The sequence below is a fragment of the Dermacentor silvarum genome, chromosome 1, assembly GCF_013339745.2.
Source record: "Dermacentor silvarum isolate Dsil-2018 chromosome 1, BIME_Dsil_1.4, whole genome shotgun sequence".
NCBI classification, from domain to species: Eukaryota; Metazoa; Arthropoda; class Arachnida; order Ixodida; family Ixodidae; genus Dermacentor; species Dermacentor silvarum.
In genome coordinates this window covers 53,614,540-53,641,563 of record NC_051154.1, presented here as the reverse complement: position 1 = coordinate 53,641,563, position 27,024 = coordinate 53,614,540, and the positions used below count along the sequence as shown (strand labels likewise).

At 49.1% G+C, this 27,024-nt stretch overlaps 1 protein-coding gene and 1 pseudogene across 1 annotated transcript; one reads left to right on the top strand and one right to left on the bottom strand.

The window, feature by feature from the left end:
- The first annotated feature begins 8,326 nt into the window (after window positions 1-8,326).
- Window positions 8,327-10,074, top strand: LOC125942840 (uncharacterized; annotated as a pseudogene).
- A 12,392-nt stretch (window positions 10,075-22,466) lies between these two features.
- LOC119438917 (uncharacterized) lies at window positions 22,467-24,699 on the bottom strand. Its single transcript, XM_037704814.2, has one exon. It carries the CDS (start codon window positions 24,237-24,239, stop codon window positions 23,055-23,057), a length of 1,185 nt encoding a protein of 394 aa, XP_037560742.1. The 5' UTR covers window positions 24,240-24,699; the 3' UTR covers window positions 22,467-23,054.
- Between the last annotated feature and the right edge of the window lie 2,325 nt (window positions 24,700-27,024).

Below are 27,024 nucleotides of genomic sequence, written 5' to 3'. Positions count from 1 at the left end.
CATTGTGCTGCCGTCCTGCTCTCACGACGTCATTCTTGGATGGGATTTCCTCTCACGACACAAAGCCATCATCGACTGCGAGCGGGCCGAAGTCGAACTTTCTCCCTTGTGCGATCTCCATTCCGACGATTCTCCCGAACATCCCCCTAAATTAGTGGTCGCTGAGGAGACTGACATTCCTCCGCACGCCGCTGTTGTTTTACCTGTGTCCTGTGGAAGCATCTCTGACGCCACTGTTTTGTTCGCCCTTTCTGAGACATTCATCGCCAAAAATACTGTACTGCTTCCCTTCGCGACCCTCGATTTTTCGGCTGGTTTCAGCCATATTTTCGTATGCAACCTTTTGTCCGCTCCGCTCACATTGCTCCGTGGCCAGTGTCTCGGCCATGTCCAAGCCATTCAGTCCCTGCACATCGTCGACGCGCCCGATGCTACTTCTCGCGACGACCTTACTGACATCTGCACTCTTTCTGCTTCCGACAAGTCTTGCATCGACATCTTTAGCCCATCCATCGCTGACGGCCTTACACCAGAGCAGCGTTCGGAGCTTATCGCCGTCCTGTACCATTTTCGATCTTCTTTCGACGCTATTCAGCCTTCCCTTGGACGCACGTCCACTGTCACGCACCACATCGACACGGGCTCACATTCACCACTGCGGCAACGACCATACCGTGTGTCACCTACGGAGCGCCGTGTGATTAGTGAGCATGTCGACGACATGCTTCGACGCAACATTGTTCAGCCCTCTCACAGTCCCTGGGCCTCGCCGGTCGTTCTCGTTAAGAAGAAGGATGACTCTATCCGCTTCTGTGTTGACTTTCGCCGCCTAAATAAGATCACCCGCAAGGACGTGTACCCTCTACCGAGAATAGATGATGCCCTTGACTGTTTACAGGGGTCTGAATTCTTCTCTTCACTCGACTTGCGATCAGGGTATTGGCAGGTTCCCATGGCCGCCGCTGACAAGCCCAAAACTGCATTTGTTACCCCTGATGGACTTTATGAGTTCAACGTGATGCCCTTTGGCCTCTGTAATGCCCCCGCAACGTTCGAGTGAATGATGGACACTATTTTGCGTGGATTGAAATGGCAAACGTGTCTGTGTTACTTCGACGATATTGTCGTCTTCGCTCCGGATTTTACGACACATCTTCACCGCCTCAGGTGCGTTCTGACATGTCTTACCAACGCTGGGCTCCAACTTAATCTCAAAAAATGCCACTTTGCCGCTCGAAAGTTAACCATTCTTGGCCACGTCGTGTCTAAGCACGGCGTCCAACCTGATCCCGTGAAATTGCGTGCCGTTACTGACTTTCCAAGACCGACAAATCTCAAAGAACTTCGCAGTTTCGTCGGCTTATGTTCATACTTTCGACGTTTCATTCGCAACTTCGCGTCTATAATACGCCCTCTGACACAGCTTCTGGGTAGCTCCGGCGACCTGTCATCATGGTCTCCAGCCTGCGACGAGGCGTTCACTACTTTACGCCGTCTTCTCGCTTCACCTCCTATTCTGCGTCACTTCGATCCTGCAGCTTCGACGGAAGTACACACAGACGCCAGCGGAATAGGTCTCGGCGCCGTGCTAGCACAACGAAAACCCGGACATCCTGAATACGTTGTTGCTTATGCCAGCCGTACCCTCACCAAAGCGGAGACCAACTATACTGTGACTGAAAAAGAATGCTTAGCCATCGTATGGGCCCTTAGCAAGTTCCGCCCTTACTTGTACGGCCGCCCGTTTGACGTCGTCACAGACCATCACGCCCTTTGTTGGCTATCAAATTTGAAAGACCCATGTGGCCGCCTTGCCCGATGGGCTCTTCGACTTCAAGAGTTCGATATCAACGTCGTCTACCGCTCTGGCCGCAAGCACTCGGATGCTGATGCTCTGTCACGGTCTCCTCTGCCTACCGGCCTTAGTTGCCTGTCAACACTAACACCCATCGTCTCGCCTCTCACCATCGACAGAATAGCTTCAGAGCAGCGCCTCGACCCCTGGATAGCGGCTCTCCTCGACCTACTTTCTGACACGTCCACGCTGCCAGCCTCTCGCGCACTTCGCCGCCAAGCTGTTCACTTCACCATTCGTGACGACCTTCTGCACCGACGCAACTACGCATCTGACGGCCGTAAATGGCTACTCGTCATACCGCGCAGTCTGCGCTCCACTATCTGCGCATACTTTCACGTTGACCCGCAGTGCGCCCACGCTGGAGTCTTCAAAACATATGAACGACTTCGTCAGCGCTACTACTGGCCAGGAATGTTTACTAACGTCCGCAAATTCGTTCGCTCATGTACGGACTGCCAACGTCGGAAATCTGCACTTTGCCGTTCAGCTGGAGCTTTGCAGCCCCTTCCCTGTCCCGCCCGACCATTTGATCGAGTGGGCATTGATCTCTATGGTCCGCTTCCTATGACACCCGCCGGTAACCGCTGGATCATCGTCGCCGTCGACCATCTTACGCGATATGCTGAAACTGCGGCACTACCTGCCGCCACTGCGCGCGACGTCGCTTCCTTCCTGCTCCGCTGTTTCATCCTCCGTCACGGCCCACCTCGTGAACTTCTCAGCGACAGAGGGCGCGTCTTTTTGTCTGAGGTTGTCGAAGCTCTTCTGGCTCAGTGCCACGTTACTCATAGGACAACCACCGCCTACCATCCCCAGACGAATGGACTCACGGAACGTTTCAAACGCATCCTGGGTGACATGCTGGCCATGTACGTCGCATCTGACCACACAGATTGGGACCTTCTCCTACCATTTGTTACGTTCGCCTACAACACTGCAACCCAGACTACCACTGGATTTTCTCCCTACTTTTTGCTCTACGGCCGTCATCCATCCCACACCATGGACACCCTGCTACCCTACCAGCCCGATGCTTCTGAGTGCGTGCCCGTTTCGACTGCAGCACGTCATGCCGAGGAGTGTCGCAAGTTAGCGCGCCACTTCACCACCGCTGCGCAACAGCGCCAGAAAAAGGCTCCATGACGCTCACTGTGAGCAACCTGTCTTCTCTCCAGGCGACCTCGTCTGGCTGTCAGTACCTGCGCATGCTCCTGGCCTCTCTTCAACATTTCTTCCCCGCTTCGATGGACCTTATCGCATTGTTCAGCGCACGTCTGCGGTGAATTATCTAATTGAACCACTGACGTACACCCCCCTCTGACCTCCGCTGTCGCGGACGTGACATTGCTCACGTCGATCGCCTTAAGCTTTACCGTGAGCCGCTCGTGATCACTACTGTTTGAGCCGCCAGGATGGCTGCTTTTTCTCCCGGGAGTGATTGTGATGAAGAAGACGTGCTACATGCTCTGCAGATGATGCACACCACCAGCAGTAGCAGCATCGTGATCGCTCCGCAAAAGACGACGCCGAAGTGACCGCTAAGAGCGCTGCCCGACGTAACTGTTTAGCCGCCCGTTCTGTGGTTCTGTGTCAGTATATCCGAAGGATATACATCTACGCTTGCATCAATAAACCTCATTTCAAAGCTATCTATTAAGCGCTAAAAGCGACGGGGACGAAAACCAAGGGCACGAGACATACGTTACGGTCACGTAAAAAAGACGAAATCAAGAAAAGAAATTGATCGTGCTTTGAGTATTCTCTTTCTGATATGTGCATCCTTTAGCTTTGGTATTTAATCAAAAGCGAGATTGCGAGTGAGCGCTTTCTCAAGCAACAGTTCTGATGGTGCGCGAGTCGTTTTCAGCGAACCGCTAGCCGAGTCACGCGCCGGCGCGTGACAGAAGGCCACCGGCTCCAACGTTAGCCGCAGGGGCAGAGAGACTTGGACACCATCACAACTTTGGTTTGAGGAAATGCTCATATGGAGCACCGGGCGCAAAGGGGACAACTTTTGTAACCATTTGAAGTCGTTCACCATTGCTTTTAGATCTTAACGCAAGATTGTTATAAGAGATAAATGATGTGCCGCTAAGAGCACAGAAATAACAATCAAAAGAAAGCTTTTGCCAGTTACTTTCGCATTCGATCGAGAGTGGCTAAACACAATAAATGATTTCCGTGAGGTAGGTTAGCGACCAATGTCTGCCTTTTATTGCGCGGTAGCTTCTTTGCCACTTCATCCACTTTCTGCGTGGTTATTTGTTGGGACCCGCCGCGGTGGCTCAGTTAGCTAAGGCGTTGCGCTACTGAGCACGAGGTCGCGGGATCGAATCCCGACCGCGGCGGTCGCATTTCGATGTAGGCGAAATGCAAAAACTCCCGTGTGCTTGCGTTGTAGTGCACGTTAAAGAACCCCAGGTGGTCCAAATTAATCCGGAGCCCTCCACTACGGCGTGCCCCATAATCAGGACTGGTTTTGGCACGTAAAACCCCAGACAGAAGATGTTTGTTGGGGATGGCATCTGTAACCTAAAACGAGATGATTAGCCGAAACATGTGCTGAGCAGAGGGCGATGGATTTGGCGTGAGGGAGTGCGTTTCTCACCGAGTAGAGGACGGAACGATGGCAAGGCTCTCTGTTTGTTGTTATTCAAGCGAAGTCTGTATTGCCTCACAAGCGTCGGCGGCGGTGATGGCGGTGGTGTCACGCTAAAATCCTATCGAAAACCCGCGTCTAGTTCACAGGTACCTAAACAAGTATGCCAACGACATCAAGGGAGTGTTTTAGGTTTTAGCACCGGAATAGATGCCCATCTCTCACTGCGACAGCCGGTTCTATGTAAATGTGTAAATACTGCTGCAGCTTCTAGTCACCCTTCCAGTGACCACTGCCAGCAAAGAGAGAATATTTTGTTAACAATAGTTTACTAAAAAACTACTTGCGCTCTGCAATGTCTGTGGAACGCGTGGTTAGGCTGGCGCTTCTATACACTCACAGAGACGTCGGCATCAGCGTGTCCGAAGTCATTGAACGCTTCGCTCAACTTTCCCGCCGTGAGAAGTTTGTCCTTTAGATAGCGAAGCAGCAAAAATCAATGCAAGTGAAAAGCACTGTTCCTTCAGGTCCATAACTTCTTAATTATGAAAACGTATGACCGTTCATTAGCTTTTAAAACCGCAGAAATTTTCGCCGTTTATTCTAGCAGTTAACATCATGATCACAATTATCACGCGAATACAAAAATTACGAGGATACCAATAACCAATTTTGACCGACCTTGCTCATTGAAAGCCCGGCCCACGCGGCGTTCGCCAAAAACACACTCGGATATTGGGTAGTTCAACTTACCGCATCATCTGTGGCCTTCGTTTGTCTTTTTCTTTCCTTTTCAGCTACCTGCTTTTATTTCTTTTTTGAAACGAATGAATACCCTCCTTTAATTTTGGGTGCAGAATAATTGTTGGCGTTGTGCAGGCAGTTAAATTACACATTTTCGTACTGATTTATGCATTATTCCTCTATTATTCTACCCACATGGCTCTGTCGCGACCGCTGCATGGCCCAAGTACATATCACGATTTCTGCGATCATAGTTATGATCTTGCCTAGATCATCTGTCTTTCTGTGCGCAAAGTTTACTATCTGTGACTGAGCAACATGTTTATTTGTCTTATTTGACACATTATATACACTGACGTTTGATTAAATACGTAGATTTAGTGGAGACTCATACGTATTCTTAAATATCTTATTGCGAGGTTTTGTGTATACAAGCAGTGAACTCTGTTTCCAGCTACTCTTTTTTTGCCCTTTAGCGAGTTGTATCTTCGCATTTCTAATATATATTTTGCAGAACTCCAACTTTTTATTTGTACTCACTGCTGCGAGTATTATCTCGGTGTAATTACAATACACGACGAATTACAGCTGCTCCTGCGCAATCGACTGCAACGAGGGATAGCATCATTGAGGTTTCTTCCTAGCCGTTGCATATGTAGAAAAATGTAAACAAGGTTCTTGAATGACAAAGATTCATCAAAATATTTGTCCTCAACTTATCCATTTCATGGCCTTTACGTTTTTCATATAAGCTGCATGCAGTGCTTTGCTGGTTTCGAACTGATATTGGCCCTTTTCGCGGTGATCCCGTGGGCGCTGCCATATTTGATCACGTGATGACGCGTCCATTGCATGCCTCAACTGCCTCCGTTGCCTCCTTGTTTACAATGGAAGTGTATGACGCCGGCGCGGCTTAGAAAACCTCTTTTTTAGGAGATATCGTAGACGGTGACTAGGTGGACGACACGAAGCTTTGATCACCTGCAGCTTCAGAGAACATGCAAAAGCGCTTTCGGAGCTTATTAAGCTATGTCCAAACGGCGCAAGCAGTGTATATGGTGCTGCTTCTAAAAGCGGGGCTAAATACGCATTTCAAGCTTTGCGATTATGAATTCAGTCAGGATTAGTGTGTTTTGCTCTTTGTTCTTTATTCGGCAAATATTTTGAAGCAGTGGCTTGTCAGTTTCTGACTCAGTGAAGTTCCGCGGTGCGGCCACTATCTGATTATTTTCTGCCTAATCGCTCGCGGGTGTGCTCAGTTCTGAATCCGATAGATTTGTTCTTGCTGCGCACAAGGCTTGCAACGTAGCTGTTTTGTACATTGTAATACCTTGTAGCAAATATATATTACAGCTAGTAACTTGCTTACTCTTGTGGACCGTCATGAAACATTCAGCTTCGACCATTGGTGCGCCATAGGTGTAGTCCGTCATTTATTGTGTGTATACAGTGCGCATATATACAAGTGTGAGTCCATTCAGTTATTCTTGATACGTCGGCGATAGATTGGGTGTAAGTTTTCCTGCCATTTGGACAGATGTGTATAGATAACGTGCGCGAAACTTACTATGGCAGGAAGCGGCGCTACTCCCTTTGTCATTGTTTAACGAGTGGTACTCACTCTTGCCGACGTTCTGGGGATGAAGCCCTTTCTTTGAAGGTAAGCGATAGAAGGCTGGCGGATGAGTAAATTTCTGTATCCTCGAGGAAAGCCGTACATCACGAAGTGCCGGTAACACGTTCGGACAATTGCAGCACCGGTCCGCGAACTTCGCCACACAGATTCATTCTATTCCTTAACATGCCAGTCACTATTTTTGCAGCCAACTACTGCACACGTCTTCAATCCACATTATTCAATCTAGCATGATTGGAGCACAGTGTGTTAGCGAAAACTCAGTTGCATTTCCGACAGCTGATCGCACAGAAGCAAGGTAGAAGCGGTAATGGTTTCGTATTCGTGCGCGGTCGCTGAGGAGAGGTATGGCGCGCCGCCGTGAGCGCCATCTCGTTTCTCTAAAACAAACTGCTCCGCGAAAAGGGTCAATAGTTCTAAAGTTCATGTGATGTTTTCTTTACTGATTAATTAGGCAAAAAAAACGCGGAAGCATTGATAGCAGTTATTTCTGCCACAATTTTTGGGCATACGAATATATTCTTTTATGAAAACATACATATTTTAATGGACAGTGCATAGCGTTCAATAATTCGTTTGCAGCATCTAATATACAATGAAATTGGCAATGCAGTTATTATTCATGCATTTGATCCCACGACAAATTCTATAAGGAGGAGGCCGCGCTGAAACCTGAGCCCCCCCCCGAACAAAATTTCTGGCTACGCCACTGCTTGGTACATACCAAAATTGGCATGGAAGGGTACGTATGTATTACTAACATGATTGCGCGGCCATGACATCAGTAACATCACATGCTCCTCAGTTACGTCACGATTAACGGTTATAAAATCACGTGTGGCGCATAGCCGCATTGCAGTAGCGCACCCAGGATCTCAGCCAGGGGGGGGTTGACAGTTTGCCAATACCATCTAAACAGAACTAATTTCGATTTATTCACGGGAAATTGTCAAAAAATGCGCTTTTTGCGAATGTGCAGACGATTGCACGTCTTACATCTTAGTTGCAGTACTCAAATGCGTAAGGAAAGAAAAGGGGTTAAACAAAAGGGGGGGTTCAGTCGGCCTCAGGGGGGGGGGGGGGTTACAACCCCCGAATCGCCCCCCGTCGGTGCGCCACTGCCGCATTGCATATGCGGCACACCTTAGGAAAGGGGAGGAAAAATTATTAACAACGGTGAACTGCTGCCGATTGGTAACAAAGGTCCGGATCCAAGATAGCGTTAGCAAATCAAAGCAGAAATAAGCTAGTATAAAAATTAGTCAGCAGTGAGCTACGCGTTCAAGAGATTTTTGACAAATCTTTAAAAATGCATTCAGTTCGTAAGTTTTTGTCCAAGTTAAAACGCAATTCAGTCGTGAACTCAAATAGTTGGATATCGCACGATAAACCATTCCTAAATCCACGTTGATTTGCATAGAAAAAAGTATTATGCTCTACATAATTGCAAATATGGGAGGCGATGATATGCTCTAGCATTTTACAGCACATGGAAGTCAGTGAAACTGGTCTGTAATTCAGGGCTCGATTTCTATTGCCACATTAAAGATGGGAACGACCTTCACGATTTTCCTGTCATGGGGAAGCTTTCCTGTCAAAAGCGATTGCCGGAATGCATGATATAATATTTTACTCGAGGCTAATATCCTGTTTTTAGTATCTTTGAGTTAATGACGTCAACGACTGCTGACGTGGTCACTTTCAGATTCAGATTGTCCATCTATGCACTAACATATTCGGCGAGGAAACGACGACTAAGGCCAAACCTCGAGCTCGGCACAAAGAAGCCTTCGCCTTGAAAGCCTTCGTTGCGTATAAAAGTGTTGCAGGAAGATTTTAAAGGAAGAGGAATAACAAAATCCGACAGAAGCCATCTCAGGATGACTGTCGATGATAATACGATTAGCATTGATGCAATGTAGCGACACACCACCGCCGATACGTGTCATGTTTCAGGCATACATACTGCAGCTGCATTCCTCTCTTGCGCTTCGATGATGATGATTTATTGGCATCCCTTTGAAACCTGGCAGTGACAAATGGCCATAAGGGCAATTTTGAAGTATTTCTTGCAGTCAATGAACAGCAAGCACATACCATGTGGCAAACATACAGTCACCCGAGCAGGCGTCAACGAGCTTCATTCAAGCACGGCACGTTCTCAGTGACCCACACTTGCGTCAAAGTGTTGCATTGAACAGCGACGCATACCTAGTGACAGACACCCAGTGACTCGAGAACAACTCGCCAGAAATAATCTCGATGAAAACTTCGCAGGCGCAGCATCCTTGTAGCACACGGATTGATAATGTTAACACCAAATACCAAGATTGTGGTTCCGTGTAAAATGCATGCAATGCCTGCCATAACTAAGTACTAAGGGAATGTTATGTTTTCATTGAAGCATCATACACACAGACACTGACATGGAACGCTCACATAAATAAAACTTGCAATACTCTTTCCAGATTTGTTGGAATTTTTTCACGCAACAGGCATAGTTTACCCGTCAAGAGTAAGCTAAGTTTATATTACGCTTCTTTTACTCGTACCTAAATTACTGTTTTCTTGTCTGGGGTAACACCACTGCTTCGAATATTCAGAAATTATTTGCACTTCAGAAAAAGAAAATGCTCCGGATAATTCCCGATACCTCGTATGATGCCCCAACACTTCCCCTACGCCTGAAATATAAAATTGTTAGCCTGAATAAATTGTTTGAATACAGGCTTGCCCGTTCTTACAAAAAAAAAAAAACGATAGCAAAAAATGACCCGTTCCTTAATCACATAGTAAAGCTTACCCCGCATATTACGCCATATGAAACTAGAAAACGACATACTTATATCTTATCACGATGCAGAACTAACTATGGTTTCGCTATGTCGTTGTACATATTGCCTAAATACTTAGACACGGAATTCTATGAGAATTTATGCTATATGTCATTTCATGCTATTCGAGACTCATTCGTGGCTTAGTTCTTGTTGACTTAATATAGAGCATTCGCATTTTCTTTTATAAATATAATTTTGCACTGTTTGATGTTAACTCAAATATTTTTCGTACTGTGTATTTATTATGCGAGTATTCACTACATGTTTTACTGCATTTGAAGTTCTACGTATCATTGTATAATGACATACGCAACTGTTGTACTAACAATGTCCGAGAGATTTCATTGCATTACACATATTGTACCCTATTATTGCTACACTTTTTTTCTTTTTTTCCCTTCTTCCTTTTGTCGCAGCTGTCAATGTGTTAAAAGGGTTCGAGAGCCTTGTCAAGCGGTCGTGTAGACTGCTTTTTCTCTCAAACCCCCAGTTTGTACCGCACACTCTATTGCAAACTGAAATAAAGCTTTGATTTATTGAACATGTTGCATGCTGAATTCGCAAACACTCTTTTTACAAAAAAATTATTAGCAGACGCGGCAGACCTTTGCAGTGTAAAAGCAACAGACCCCCTTGAACTTTACATAGCTTGCGATAACCAAGTCGCAATTCTTCACGATCCACGCTGTTTCCAAAAATAAACTGCAGCTAACCGTGACAGCAGAAAGCAGCCGAAAAAAATTGGAGGACGCTTAAGCTTCGCCTTTAAGAGTGGAACGTGATAGCATTCAAAGCTTCTTCTTTCTGGTGTTTTTACCTGCCAAAACCAGTTCTGATTATGAGGCACGCCGTAGTGGAGGGCTCCGGATTAATTTTGACCACCTGGGGTTCTTTAACGTGCACTACAACGCAAGCACACGGGCGTTCTTGCATTTCGCTTCCATCGAAATGCGTCCACCGCGGCCGCGATTCGATCCCGCGATCTGGTGCTGCATTCAAAGCTCCCCGACTGCTTGACACGCTTCCCGGCAACTGCAGATTATGTAACCGTAATGTTTACCGGGGAATGCTGGCGGCTAACGCTATGCACGAAGTCGAGCTTTCATGGTAGAAACGCGGCCTCTTGCGTGGGCCGATCTACTGTTATTGCTACGCACTTTTAATATTTCAGTCAGAGAACATTTAACATAAAAGGCATGCGCTGTCGGCATGCGCGACTTTGCTAGTAGATGCAGCGGGGGCGTGGCACTGCGGGTCACGTGACTTACGCTTAACACGTGTTGTCATGGCAATCGTGGAGCTCCTAGGTGCCTAGGGACATAATCGCTTAGGGACTTTTGAGGCACTCGTCTCCGCTGAGCGTGGCTCTCTTATCTCCGGGACCGGGCGCAGCGACCTTGCCGAGCGCAGCTCCTATACGTGCGTAGGGAGCGAATCGTTTATGGTGCGTTGAATGTCTGGCGGTGTCTGGCCTAAAAAGTCCCTAGTAATTTTTTGCTTTCTTTAAGTAACGACAAGCTTTGAAGCACCGCCGACGAATCTCATTGGGCGGCGCTCCTTCGGGCAGCCGTGTTCTTCCTAACGCTGTTCCCCCGCAATCACTTGCACGCGGCTGCGAGCAGCGTAGATAGCAGTGGCCGTTGACGGTCGCATGCTATCTAGAAAGATAATGGCGGCCGACGGAGTAGCTGTCGCTACTTAAAAATGAGCAGGGAATCTAGGGACTTTAGTCTGGCCCACGCCGGCCGCGCTTTATTATTGTAGCGTTTGTTCTAGTGGCGGAAATCCTTGCAGTAGTGGTGGTGTGGCATGACGGCTTCTCATCTTGGTGAACTGTGGTGGTGTAAACAAGCGGATACTGCTGGCGTTTATACCCCGGGGCCGCGGCAGAAGCCGCGGTGCCGGGCGCCGACGCGAAGCGGCGGTCGTTGGGGTGTTGCAGAGCGCAGCGTAGCAACACCCCAAATAAAAAGTACTGCTCCAGTCAGGTAGACATGCTCCCTCCCTGATAGATTATATTTGGATCATCAAAACAGTGATGCGTTTTGTAAACAGTTATGCGTTTCATATAAACACATCACTGTTTTGATAATCCAAATATAATCTCACTATCACGGAGGTGTTGCGTCCCGAATCGGCCGGGCGCATTCTTTGATTGTTTCCCATCGAGGCAGGCTGTCACGGAGCGCCAAATTTTCTCGAGTTTTCGAGTGGTTTTGACGCCAATTAACGGCCGCCAAAAACGTGGTGTTCTCACTGTGCGGCGTATAATTTCGAGAAGGCGACACGCCGAAATACGGTCGTCAAAAACGTCGTGGCCTCACGGGATGGCATCTCATTTCAAGACATCGACACGCCGATCAGCGGCCGCCAAAAACGTGGTGTCCTCACTGTCGGCGTATAAATTCGAGAAGGCGGCACGCCGAATTACGGGCGTCAAAAACGTCGTGGCCCCACGGGGTGGTATCTCATTTCGAGACGCGACACGCCGATTATGGACCCCGAGGTGTGCGTGGGCGTCCGTGTGGTGCAGGGCCAGGACTCAACCTTGGAGAGAGGCGAATCTACCGGCCCTCGTCCATGGTGAAAGGGGCGCGGCCAAGACCTTTGGGAGGAGCCATGAATTAATTAGGTGAACTCTGCATACCGACAGTTCCCCTACATAGGGAACTAGGGGAATGAGAGGCTATTTAAGCGCAGGTTTTGGGCCCTGCTATTAAGTCTAGAAGCTGAACCTATGCGCTGCTGAGAAGCCGTCGGGGGGCTAGTGCCGTCCAGTATCGCCTGGGCCGCCTGGCCACGTCGGAACTCCGAGGAACTATAGTCGGGTACAACTTTAGAAGGCAGCGGCATTTGCCCCCTCAAAGGCGGATGCATACGAGCCTCCACCAATGGGCGCGCACTAATGACTTGCGTCATGAGCCGGACGGCCAGTGTCCCCGCCGACGGAGAACATGGCAGCCCGCGCTTCAAGCCGGGACGAGTCGCGTCAGCGGGACTATTTCTTTAGTCGCGGAGGAAATCGGCTGCTGCGCTTCGGTCACCTGGGCGGGGCCTCTCCTGTCTACAACGAAGCTCACGGTAGTTCGCCTCAAGTTAGCTCAACCTGCTTGAGAGAAGACGTCAAATCTAGACTCCCTCGAAATCCAGCCCAGCAGTCGCTTCCACCTCAACAAGATCGGCCCGCCAGCATTCTTCGGGAAAGCTCTGCGCGCCGACTTCACGGTTTATGGACTTGCTGCTGCTGCCCGGCCACGCGTATGACATCATTGTTTTCTTTTGAACGTTATTTTAGTGAAATGCTGTTGGATGTTATTCTTGTATGTGTGATACGCGCCCTGTTTCATATGTATATGTATTGTTAATTGCTGATCACATTTCTCCGTCATCATTGTATTATATTAAGTTGAGGTGTGTTAGTCTGCCTTGTGTCTTTTATTATTTTATTTTATTAACTGTGTATATTTAGCAGCCGATAAATATCTTTTTTTTTACTTCCGACTCTGACTCGCTCACTGTGTTCGCTCGAGTACGGAACGACCAACCGGCTTGTCTACCCCGTCGATCGACTTCGCGCCGACGACGAATCGGTGACAGCTGTGACACAGGCCCTTTCGTCAGCGCCGCCCAGACGGCGACAATGCCCGACACCGACGAGACGGGCAAACAAGCGCCCCAACTCGGTAGTGTGCATTCTTTGGGTGCTTTCCTCGATGCCACCCCCTTCATCAGCGGCCGCCTACCTGGCGACGCGGCCCGACACCGGCAGTGACGCGATGACAAAGAAGTTCACTTAGAAGCGACCGACCGCAACCGCCACCCTTCGTTAGAAGCGGGGATTAGCGCGAAGGCGATTTTCCCGATCCTGGCAAGATGACCGTCGGAGGGCAAGAAACTAAGCCACCGACTTTCGTGGAAGGTGTGTGAACCCCCTGTTTCCGGATTGCCTCGTCCTTGCTTCGAAGGTGCAACAGTAGAGGCGGACGTCAGTGAACAATACGGCCCCTCTGATTGGCCGCATCAAAGTCCTCTGATTACCTAGTCGGGTCAACTAGGGAAAACGAATGTTTTATAAGGAGACACCTTGCGTGCAGTGGTGTGTCCTGACGTGTTCTGATATGTGCTCAGACATGTAGTGAGCTGAAACTTTCAAAGTGCTCTCCCATGAAGTGGGCTTCCACATTTGGAGCCACTGTAAATATGTAGAATAAACCCCTTTTTCCCTCACTTTACTCCCGGACGTACTCATCCCTATGGCTGAAGGATCACCAGCCTAAACGCCACCCGTTCCCGACATAGGGAGCAGTCTACCTGACTGGAGCAGTATTTTTTAATTTGGGGTGTTGCGGTGCGCAGCATAGCAACACCCCAACGACCACCGCTTTGCGTTGGCGCCCGGCACCGCGGCTTCCGCCGCGGCCCCGGGGTACAAACGCGAGCAGTATCCGCTTGTTTACACCACCACAGTTCACCGAGACGAGAAGCCGTCATGCCACACCACAACTACTGCAAGGATTTCCGCCACTATAACAAACGCTACAATAATAAAGCGTGGCCGGGGTGGGCCCGACACCACCAGACATTCAACGCGCCCTAAACGATTCGCTCCCTACGCACGTAGGAGATGCGCTCGGCAGGGTTGCTGCGCCCGGTCCCGGAGAGAGCCACGCTCAGCGGAGACGAGTGCCTCAAAAGTCCCTAAGCGATTATGTCCCTAGGCACCTAGGAGCTCCACGATTGCCATGACAACACTTGTTAAGCGGAAGTCTCCGCTGTACCTACTAGCAATTGTAAAATCGCCGCCCGGTTGCAAGGTACGCATTTGGTCACTGGTGCCGAAGCACAGCGTCGCCCCCTCCCTCCCATACCCCCACGGCCTTTCGCGCACCGGAAGAAGTGGCGTTTGCTCTTCGCCGTGCGTTCGCTCTCCGCTAGCTTGTTCTCCGGGTACAAGGCTGTCGAAGAACCACTGTGTAGCCTTTCGGTGCAGCAGCAGTATGCGGAAATTCCTCTTGGCTGCCCAAACATGCGACCTGCATCAGCGGCAGTGTTTGTATGTGCTCAAAACTATTTGGCTGCAGGTATCGGTTTTCACTCGCCGAAGAAAACCGACGTCAGTGAATTGCCAGTCTGAATTAGAAACCTTTCTCACTATTTGATCGCTTGGCGCGGGAACTAAAACATAAGAGTACTCCTGTGCGGCCAACTGAATGCAACCCCGAAACATCTAAACGCCAATGTTATAAAACATTTGCGTCAGCCACCGGCATCGTTCTCACGCATTTCAAGTCTAGCAGACTCGAAATCATTGGGTTGTTTCTACGTTAACCTCCAGGCTGGTGGCGTTGCTCAACACACAGCAATCACTGCGGTTGTTAAACCAGCTTGATACACGTAAACTTTGTGCTTCCGCATTTCCTTCTTGCCCATTAAAGCAGTAATATCGAAAGGGTCATATCCATAAAAAGAATCTGACGGTTTTTTGTGCGGACAAAATTTCCTCCCAATTTCTCTGCTTGTGTCTTCGTCCCCTTTGCGCATTAAGAAGAATGAACATTGTTGCGTCCCGAATCGGCCGGGCGCATTCTTTGATTGTTTCCCATCGAGGCAGGCCCTTTCATGAGCGTCGCCCAGCTGGCGACAGTGGCAGACACCGACGAGACGGGCAAACAAGCGTCCCAACAAGGCAGTGCGCATTCTTTAGGTGCTTCCCCCGATGCCACCCCGTTCATCAGCAGCCGCCTACTTGGCGACGCGGCGCGACACCGGCTGGGACGCGATGACAAAGAAGCTCACGAAGCTTGCCCCCCTTCGTTAGACGCGGGGATTAGTGCAAAGACCATTCTCCCGACCCTGGCAAGATGACCGTCGGAGGGCAAGAAACAGGTCACCGACTTTCGTGGAAGGAGTGTCAACCCCCTGTTTCCGGATTGCCTCGTCCTTGCTTCGAAGGTGCAACATTGGAGGCGGAGTTCAGCGAACGAGACGGCCCGTCTGATTGGCCGCATCAAGGTCATCTGATTCCCTAGTCGGGTCAACTAGGGAAGACCGATGTTTTATAAGGAGACACCTTGCGTGCAGTGGGGTGTCCTGACGAGTTCTGACATGTGCTCAGACATGTAGTGAGCTTAGACTTTCAAAGTGCTCCCCCATGGAGTGGGCTTCGATATTTGGAGCCACTGTAAATATGTAAAATAAACCCTTTTTTCTCTCGCTCTTACTCCCGGACGTACTCATCCCTTTGGCTGAAGGATCACCGGCCTAAACGCTACCCGAGTCTCAACAAATTGGCAGCAGCGGCGGAATAATCTCCGACCCGCAACAAACTGGTAACAACGCTGAGATGAAACGCCAACCCGTCCATAACAACATACTACTTGAGCCGCAGGTTGTTGCGAAATATTTCGTTAGTTTTCAATATTCGAAAATACCGGATTGTACCGTTTCGAATAAGAACCGAACACTTAACAGTAACTATTCCCATTCGAAACTTGGATTATTCGCCCACCCCTAATAACACTTTGCTACTGTTTTCCATTCCCGCATACCATTATCGCAGCTGGCCGTCGACACATTCTGTGACGCGTGTACAAATATAACCCGGTTGTGAGCGTCGCTCAGTTCAACACACACTGTACTCTACTTTCAAATGGTCATCGCGCAAACTTCTGCTGACTTGAGTGACCCATGTGAATACTCCAGTGTAAGATATGGTGCCTTCCGAACGCACCGCTGGTTCCGCGCTGTCCGTAGAGAGCCACGGCGTTGTCAAGGCTGAATTTGCGGATTTACATCTCACGCTCTCACGAGTAGCTTCGTCTATTCCGTTCTCCGTAGAGATGGGCAAAACGGCTCACTTCAGTGAGCGGCTCGGAACGGCTCAGTTCACTGAAATGAACCGGTTCATTTGAACGGCTCACCGGTTCACTTAAACGTGTTACCTGTGTTATGCATATTCTATAGTTATGTGGCTTTGAAAAAAAAAAACGATATATGCATAATTTAATACCCGTGTTATTGGTATTTTCGCTATGTTTAGAGAATATTTTGACATATATTGAAAGCGTGAATTTTTAGTTGTAATGAAGCTTTCTTTTGTGATATTGGGGATAAAATGCTTATGATGCTGTGACAGGCAGAATGCGACGTACTTTTTTCAGAAAAAAAAAATCATGTAACTTCATCGTCATTACAGAAGCTTGCCCGTTTTTGTGGTACTTTAAAATCAACTTTTGTCAAACTAAGAACACAAAATGATTGCACATTATGTTTCAACTTTATTCATTTATTCACATACGTACGTTCACTATAATATGAGTAAGCTGTAACGCCATGCAAAATGAATGTAGAAATCATTTCTTGAAGTACAATACAAAAATCATACGAAAGATCCACAAAACTGCCGCACGTACCTTTCGTTTTTTTTTTCTTTTTTTTTTTTTTCTCTCTTGAGTGCACGCGCGATACTGGCGATCATGCCATCATACACCAGGACAAAAAAAAAAAAAAGAAATGAAGTTCTATTACAACACAACAGATCATTGGCCTCGTTTGATTGACGTGCTAATGATACACGCTCAGAAAATGCACTGAAGTGGATGTCATGGGCGATATTTTCATGACTACACTAATTAGCACAAATGAAGACCAGGACGTAAACTGTACGTTCATCTCTTGTCGTTAAAGGGCCCCTAAACCACCCAGAGGTCGAAATTTAGTTGTGGTGTTGCAGTTGTGCACGAGTCTACAACGAACACGTAGCCGCGAGAATTTTTCTAAATGGTGCCGTAATAGCGGAGTTACACGCGTTTGATGATCGAAAAACGGCCCTCGCCCTTCGCTACTCTCCTCATCGGCTGGTCTCCCCTCCTCGCCGAGTGCTTCTCGAAAGGTCACGTGACATACGTCATCGCCAACACGCTTCTCAAAACACTGCATACTTCCGGTCACGTCCACGCTAGCGGCACATATACCGACGGCGAACCGTCCACCAGTGCCGTAGAACGTCTGCCGCGCGAGAGGTGTCCAAAGTAGACGGCAGTTCGTCCGGCGCCCCGCCCGCTGCACCATCAATGGCCCAACCGACGACCGCGAACCTGCGCGCCTCCGCCACCGGCAACGAAAACATCACTGCAGCCGGCCGGGAGACGACGGGCTCGGCTGTGCTCGTATCGCAGCCGACGGCGGCGCTAATATCAGCGTATTTTTCTTCTTTGTGTACAAGTATTGCGAAGAGTGATAACAACGATAAGAAAACATTGCGGCTTGTGAGCGTCGGTATTTCATTTCAAAGCGCCGTCCGTTTTAGCTTTAAAGGGAACCAGAAAAGGCCTAGCGACAATATCGGCGCCGTCGAGCGATCAACGGCGGTGAATCTGCCGCACAAATGAGTCCCGGTCTCATCCTCTCTACCTACGGCAAGGAAGTCTCGCCGTTCGCGAGCAAGAACCGCTGTCGAACGGCGGCCCGCGAATGGCAAACGGCGTGCGATGAGTTACCGTGCCGGTGACGTGGACTCAGCGCTTCTCGGCTACCCGCTGTTGCTGCGGTGCCAGCCCGTGTTATGCGAAGCGTACCGCTATAGACCCTGCGTTGCGCACACGTCTGGAAAGGCCAACACTGTCGCACTCTATTCGCGCAGCTAATCAGACCGCTAAGCACGACTGTGTTGGAACGCGAGCGATTTGGCACTTGCGTTGCGGGCTGTAATTACCGATTCCCAAGGGCGCACGAACGAGCAACACGACGAGGAAGAGCAGAAAGCGCGCGTACCTGCTAGCAGACTAACCGGAAGTCGTAGGTTCTTGTTCAACCAATGCAGTGGCTTCGCACTGCCGGGGGGGGGGGGGGGGGATTCGGGGGTTGTAACCCCCCCCCCCCCTGAGGCCGACTTAACCCCCCACCCCCCTTTTGTTTAACCCCTTTTCTTTCCTTACGCATTTGAGTACTGCAACTAAGATGTAAGGCGCGCAATCGCCTGCACACTCGCAAAAAGCGCATTTTTTGACAATTTCCCGTGAAGAAATCGAAATTAGTGCTGTTTAGATGGTATTGGGAAACTGTCACCCCCCCCTGGCAGAGATCCTGGGTGCGCTACTGAACCAATGGACATCGTTTCCGCAGTTGACATCACCAGATTCCCCCTGCTGACATCGTGACGACCGCTGGGGATACCGGAAAGGCGAGGGGAGAAGAACGCCATTGTTTTTTTTTTTTTTTTTTTTTAATTTTTGTGGCGCTCCCGCAGCGCGTAGCGCTGCAGCGTTTGGCATCGTTGATCTTGGCATTCTGAACTCGATGCGCGTTTACTTGAAATGCTCAAAAAGTATCTGAGGTGGTTTAGGGGCCCTTTAAAGACACGGAAGACCATCTTCGAAGTGTTATTTGACCAGCGCACGATGTGCGATCGGTGAGAGTCGTGCGACATCGTTCGAACAGCAGCAGGCAACGAACGGTACCATCCTTTGCCAATTAAGATCTTACTTCTTTACTTCTCCCCTCGGTGGCATCGGGTGCCACACCATAAGACGCACAAAAGACCAAGGGGACTGCTGCGCACACCACACACTGCGAGCGAGTACCAGTAGCGCGAGTCGGCCCACACTGGCCACCATTCGTCGGTCAGAAATCGAAAAACATCGAAACCCAGCAGAAGACTCAGCTCTGAACGGTTCGGTACGGCTCATTCAAGGAGAGAGAACTGGCTTCCTCACTCCGAAAGAACCGCCGCTCACTTACTGAACCACGGCTCCCTCGGTCTTCAAAAGAGCGGCTGGCTCCTGAGCGCTCAGGAGCGGATCTTTTGATCCGCTCTTTTGAAGAGGGAGGGAGCGGTGGTTCTTTCGTTCTTCAGCCGAAGGCGAGGAGGTGAAGGCGACTCTTGCGAGGAAGGGCGGGAGGGCAGTTGCTTTCTCGTACCGCTAATAGATGGCGCGGAAGTCGCACCCAGCAGTAGGGTGCCTCGATGCCGAGCTCTCCAGGGTGGAGACAACCCCGCTGGCGCCGCCATATTGAGTCACACGAGCTGAGACTCAGCTACGCTTGCGTTCATAAATAGTGTTACTCGCGGCGCACTTCCACGTGCTTTGCCTTGATGAGGATTTTTTATCAGTATCGCATCTGCACATATTTATAACCAACAGCCGTTAACTCGTCGAAGGTCCAAGACGTAAATGTATGGCGCCGGGAACATGCCCCAAGTTGCCTAATTCAATTTACATTTAACATGCCATGTGTATGTTTGAAATACGCACTATTTTTTTTTTTACGCTTCGATGCTTGGTATATAAGGTTTGCGACCCCCTGTGTGTGGAAGTTTTTCTTTTTCGCTGTTGTATTTTGGTTTACACGTCACGCCTCCTTTACCGTAGCCAGCCACTCGCGCACGGCGGTTAGTTTCCCTTGCGTTGCGCGTGCTCTTCGCGTTCGTTGCAATTATTTGACGATATCTACGCGCAATTTTGCTTTTGCTTTTTGCCCACAAAACTGTGTGCTGACAGGATTAAGCTGGTGTAAAAATAACTGCGATGTGAAAATAAGGTTTAGTTAGTGCTGTAGAGAAACATGTAACGTAACTTGTCTGTGTCAATCTTGCGTAGTACACACAAGAAACCAAGCGATGCACAAAATACATTTACTTATAATGTCTACTACAATCAATCATGAAAGAGATATGTACATGAAAAATTATATGTACTGTGTGGCGCCTGAAGGTTATGTTGAAAGACGAGATAAAAACAAATTCGCAAGGTAGGCTCGACACACAATTCGGGATAGAGAGTTTTTTTTTTTATTTATTCATTACATGGGGGGGGGGGGGGGTTCAAGTGAGTACATCAACCTTATTACACACAATATAAATCGAAAACAAGAATGCAAACAAGAAAACGCAACCGCGGGTAATATTAATCAAGATATCCAGCCAGAATACATCAGCTACCATCGAATACGTCGCATCAGCCAAACACATCGATGGCGAGTACAGAACATTTTATAAATAACCATTAGAACACTGATAACTACATTGAAAAAATAAACAATGCATACATATCGCGTACAAAAAACGTAAATGAAAGACAGTCAAATACAGATTAGCAATGTTTTTCACTTCGAAAATATAGTCCATGATGATGTAGGGCTGTTGACTTTAAGAGACGGTGCCCATCCTGTCGATTTCCCTCGTACTAGTCCTCTTCAAAGTGTTTCTAAGTACAAGTAAAACAACAAAAGTGATTATTGATATGAAAAGTTGCCTTGTAAATACAGAGAACCCATTACAGTACTTAAAAATAAATTTTCGCAGAAGTAATGCTGTATTACCTCGCTTCACACGTTTCGAAGAAATGCACAGGCTACAACAGACACCATGCCAGAAAGCGCCGAAACATTTTGGTCCCATGATGCCCCTTAACTCTACTACACCTGGGCATACCGTGCACAGGCATTTAAAGACCGTCACAGTACCCACTACGACCGGGAATGAGCACGAATGACCATCGGCTTACGAGCGCCACGCTACAAATATATTCGTCTAAAAAATCAGCTATATAACGTAACAACTTGAGATCCGCAAGATATCTGCTGATAATAGAGAAAATCACAATGCTTCGCTTGCCACGTATACACAACAGCCGCTCTCCCCAGAAGAAGCACTGGGTTCTTTAGTCCCAAATAACCAGTGGCGAAAAAAGAAACTGAGGAAAAAAAAAAATGAAACAAGAGACACACGATGTGTGCTTCCCGTGAAAAAGTAAAATAGGTGGTTTACATGACGATTTGTAGCTAATGTAAGGCTATTTCGCGGCGAAGCATTTTCGTCAGTCCTTAAAATAAGGGTACTACTCGCATAGACTGCGCTGATCAAAACGGCAAAAGCCTATGCGACGCGCGCTCGCAAACCATAGGCTACTCAGCATCGGTGCAGTGCTTAGTTCGTGAGCGAACGTAGGTACGTGAGCGAGGATCAGAGAATACTTTCTTATTTATGAAAAACACGATGCGATAGTCTAAACTTTCTTGACACTTACCTCGCAAATGTAGGAGCTATCCGTTGCCTTCCAGTGATACCGCTTTACTTGGGCTTCCCATCTCTTGCTTCGCTCTGGGTCCCGGGGGAAGCGTAAACAACGAAGCCCTTTACGCGTCGATCCGGTGCACTTGGAAACACAACAGCCCGTCATGTCGACTCGATGCACTTGACAAGCTTGTCATTCATGCGGCTGAACACTGTCCAGCAAGTAGAAGCTTCAGCGAAGCATCCGCGCGCACTGTGTCTCGAACTAAGCACCGGCACCAAGCACTCGCAACCGCTCGCTGTGACTCAAGATGGGTAGATGGCGTCGCAGCGAGAAAGCGGCGGCGCGGGTAGCGCGGGTGCGGTCAAACGATGGCACCACCCTGAACGGCGGCGCTGGCATCGAGGCACCCTAACCCAGCAGGAGACCCGCCTCGGACGGAACGCATCTTCACGGCTACAGTGGCTAGTAGCACGGCTCTCTTAACGCGAGAGAACCGGCTCCTTTTCTCCAAAAGAACCGCCTCACTCGCTCTTTAAAAAGAGCCGCTCACAAGATCCGGCTCGCTCCTGAGCGACCCATCTCTAGAACTTCTCCGTTTCATACGTACGGCATTGTGCTTACAACGCTGTGGAAGGTACAGCGATTTTGCTCACAGCCCACAACGGCGAGCAAAAAGCAGTGCATCTTGTATGGATAGGGAACCGAGCTAATAAAGAGCACCTATGCGATAACGAACTATGCGAGTGATATATAATAACGTTACATTATTTTTCAAGCGAAGCTTCCGTCACGGACCTCTCCGCGACTTCGCGTTTTTCGGAATAAATTGTTTCATTGATCAGCTTATGAATGTCGAAAATCCAAGTACCCACGTGCATTTTATGTCATCTCAATACTGTTTAAAGGATCCCTCACCATGCACCATTGCAAATTTTGGTTATACATTTGAAGTTGTAGGGTGCGTCGTACTACAATAATTTCTCAATTTCTTCGTTATTTGAGGCACTAGGGGAAATTGAAATGTCGCGTTGCCATGCTGTAAGGAAACGAGTTTTGCTACCAACGCAGACACGGAAACGGTCCTTCTCAACGTTTTATTCGCTTTCAAGCGCAAAGAAGCCTGTATTCGGCATACTTCGAAAACACCCAAATATACAAGACGAACAGCAATGTTCGGAACATACTGAAACACACTCGGATATACGAGTCCGACACATCATAGTAACGGTGATCACATCTATCTCGCCCACGTTAAGCGAAAACTAAACATCCCAATGAAGGGCATTCCACGCCCTTGCGAAAATAACGCCCAACAAACTTGTTAGCGGGCGCGCAAAAATAAATCTGAGACAAACTAAGCGGATTAGTCGAACTCGACGTTGACGTACAGGGTATCCTTGTCGACAAAGCCTCGCAGTTCAATGTTCTCCCACTTTATCTTGGCCGTCCATTGTCCCCAGTTCCAAGCGCCGGCCTGAGGTTTCTTCACCATCCTGTGTTCGTCCATGGGCAGCGGCAGGCGGACGTCCCTCTCGGCATCCCTCGGATGCATGATGATCAAGGTCACCTTCTTGCTGAAAGGCCACTCCACGTAACCGTCCCATTCGCCGTCGCGCAAGTGGAGAATGAAACGCACGCTCTTCCCGTGCTTTTCCTTGGAGAACTGGCAGTTCAGTCGGAACGTGTAACCGCCCAGCGTGTACGTGTCGCTCGATTTCCTCAGTTCATCCTCGCCCTCCTTCAGCGACTCGTGCCCAACGTAAATGTCGGCGAACTTGCACGTCGTGATCAGGACGCCGGGTCGCGAAGCTGCGCGGTACGGTCCCGGGATTACCGTCAAAGACGCCCTCCTCTTCGAAGCTCGAAACGACGACGAGCTTCGTTCGTTGACTCTACCGTGACACCTTTTCCGCACGTCGTGCAACTCGCGTTCCAGGTCGGCCACTCTTTCAGTTAAGGCGTTCGCGCCGTTAGCGGCGGCGTCGGGGCCGACGTTCCAGCTCGGCGTCTCTTCTCGCCAGCGACCTCCATCGACGTTGCTATTGACGCTAGCGAGTCGTCTGTCGGTAGTACTACGCACCACCACCGCCTCCCGAGTAACGCTATCGCCCGAGCATTGCAGACAGTGTTGCAGCGAGAGTCCACGAACTACGGGTCGAAGGCACTTGCCGCACTTGGCGTTGCCGCTACCGCACTGGGACAGGTGATTCCTCAGTTGGGACAGCTGGCCTGCAAAGCCGCACTCGTAGCCGCCACCTCCCGCGCAGCAGAAGACGCGGCACTGCTCGAGCTCGGAACGCTTGAAGCTGATCGAGCGAACGTCGGCGAGCGAGAATTTCTCCCCGTCGAAAGGGCAGCCCCGGGACTTGGCGATCTGCGCCAAGCAGAGTTCGCACAGAACGTGGCCGCACGGAATAATGTGAGTGAGGGAAGGCAGGACACCGCAGAGGCTGCATACCCTGGATTCCGGCATCGGCTCGGCGAACGTGACCTTTCGCAGCTCGAAGAAGTCGCCGAACCCGGTCAGCGTGTATACCCAGCCGTCCATCGTGCCTTGCGAGTGGCGCCTTTATAACGGAGAGAAAGCACGGAAGCAGGCAGGGCAACGCTCACTCCGATGTGTACACAATCAACACGCTCAGCGGCCCCGAAAACCAGTTCAACGTCCAAAGCGTTCACCCGCAGTGTTACGCAGCGTACGGAGAGTGTACAAAATGAACAATACCGGAGGCAACCAGGTAACCGGGGGTATCGAAGCACGTGTAACCAACAGTGGCACTCGCAGAATAAAGAACGTTGCCGATGAGTAGTAGGTAGAGTGTACTAGACTCTACCACAGAACACCACCCATGGCTCTACTAGTAGCTAGCGTACTCTAGCGGGAACCAGCGCAAACGCGGAGAACAGCGACACTGTTATCAGACAAAGCCTCGTGCGTGACTGACAATGTCTGAAAACAAGATGCAAACCGACCAAATAACTTATTCGACAAAATTTCGGGCGCTGGTAACCGCATCACTAAATATGATGACTGAAACAAAAAATGGTACAATTATCTTAGGAAACTACCTTTGTTGTAAAGTGTCTATGCGAAATATCGTGTGTCGAGCTAGAGTGAGCGAGGCAAAACGAAACCAGCAAGGAAAGTGTCTTGAATGCGACTATGTTTTTTTTTTTTTTTTTTTTTTTTTTTTTTTTTTTTCAGTGTCCCTCTATGCGCGCGGCCTCGCCAGTGTTTTTCACGCAGCAGTTATTTCCCAGCATAAACAGCGCCTGGGATTTCAAGCGAATGGGAGCATAATTTGGTTAGCGGTCGAGGTAAGCAAGAAACATTTGGTATAGGGTAGGTGTATTGGTAGGGGTAAACGCAGGGAATAGACAAATAGAGCGGGTGTCAGGTTTTAACGAAGAATAAGGATATCATTTGCCAGACTGCAACAGAAGTGGTAAAACCCGACTGGCTCATGGAGACTAGGTCGCCGCCAAGTTTGTCGCCGCCACGTTTGCATTATTTTTGACAGTCGTGCTGTGGTGAGGTCCAGCCTCGATCATCGTTCTGCGATTCTCAGAAATGGTTCACCATAACAATGAAAGAGTCCCTTCAGCTCCATTATATTCTATTGTGAACATCCACCGTTCACGACAGGCCGATCTTGGCGAGAATGTGTATCGGTGGAACGCAGCTCGCCTCACTGACTTAGCGCGAGAATGAAAAGCACTGGGATAACATCGTCTCATCACCCCGGTCCCGAAGAGTCCTGGAGACATCAAAGAGATCAAAGTAGGGAATGTTGTGGTGTCAAACTATGAATTGACATTTGTTAATGGTGTCAAACTATGAATTGACTTTTGTCATGACACATGAGTTGACATATAAACTTGAGCACACGAGTTTTCGGTTACTTTCGTGCATGCTAGGATACATACTGAGTGACCGCGAAGGGATATCACTCAGGCAAAATGTAAATTTTCGACTTTAAAGAGATAACTTAAAATTACGGACTTTTACGCGAAGATCATTGGAATACGCATTATACTGTGTAATAGTGAGCTCTATGATACTCCAGAAGTACTGCAGATTGGGCAAGTTGGTGCATGGTAAGCTTGTCTTGCTTTAGCGCAACTCAGTTTGAGTATGAAGGGGAAAAAAGGAACAAGTGACAGGGTTCACTTGTCACCTGTTCCTTTTTTCCCTTCATACTCAAACTGAGTTGCGCTAAAGCAAGACAAGTCTGTGATGGTCACAACGGTTACATTTGGCCAACTGTCACACAACGCGCCCGATGGCAAGCTGCGGAAAAAGCTATTCCGGAAAGGAAATGAGTAGTAGCACACGCTATTATTGCAAACCTGTTAGACAATGGCACATGAAAAAACGACCTATCTCAACGTTGTATTCGGTTTGAGCCGTAATAAGGCCGCAACTTGATGGTTCGTATGAAGTCTTGTAAACGACCTCTCTTACGTGCACTGTTCTCACTTCACCTGGTGCGAAATGCAATTGAGTAACGATACAAGGTTGGGGTACACATATCTACTTCACCGAATCTAGGGACGATGTGAGGGTGCAGCCATAAATACAACTTTACAATGGATGCTCCTCATTTTACTCGAACTCGATGTTGACATATTGGACCTCGCTTTCGAGATGCCCGTGTAGTTCAATGTCATTCCAGGCCTTTTAGGGGCGAAGCTCCTTAGGGCGTGGGTCTGTCCTTCCTCCGATGTAGTATGTAGCCACCTGTAGTTTTATGAAGTGTTCACTAGATGGCGTAAGTCCGTAGCTCTAGTTGGCATATATGTATCTATGTATACGCATATATACATATATATGTATATGTATAGTATAACCGGAAGCCGACTTCCGCTTCCGTTTCCACTTCCGGTTCCGGTTCCACTTCCGGAAGCCAGCTTCCGGAGAACGCTTCGGCGTTTTTCTCTCTCGTCCGTAGCTAGGTGCGCTGCGGTGCACAAGGGCGTTCGTTCCCGACGCGCGTTCTCTTTCCCGACGCGCGCTCTTTCTTTCTCGTCCGTAGCTAGGTGCGCTGCGGTGCACGCGTCTTCTCTCGTTCCCGACGCGCGCTCTCTTTCTTTCTCGTCCATAGCTAGGGGCGCTGCGGTGCACAAGGGCGCTCGTTCCCAACGGCCCGCGTCCGACGCGCGCTCTCTTTCTCGTCCGTAGCTAGGGGCGCTGCATTGCACAAGGGCGTAAAGCCCCTCGATAAAAAAAAGTAGCGACATCCTTTGAAGATTGCCGCTTTCCTCCTCTCCTGCCCGTTCTCTCGGCGCTCGGCCCTCCGATTGGCCGAATGCTGTCACGTGCTCTCGCGCGC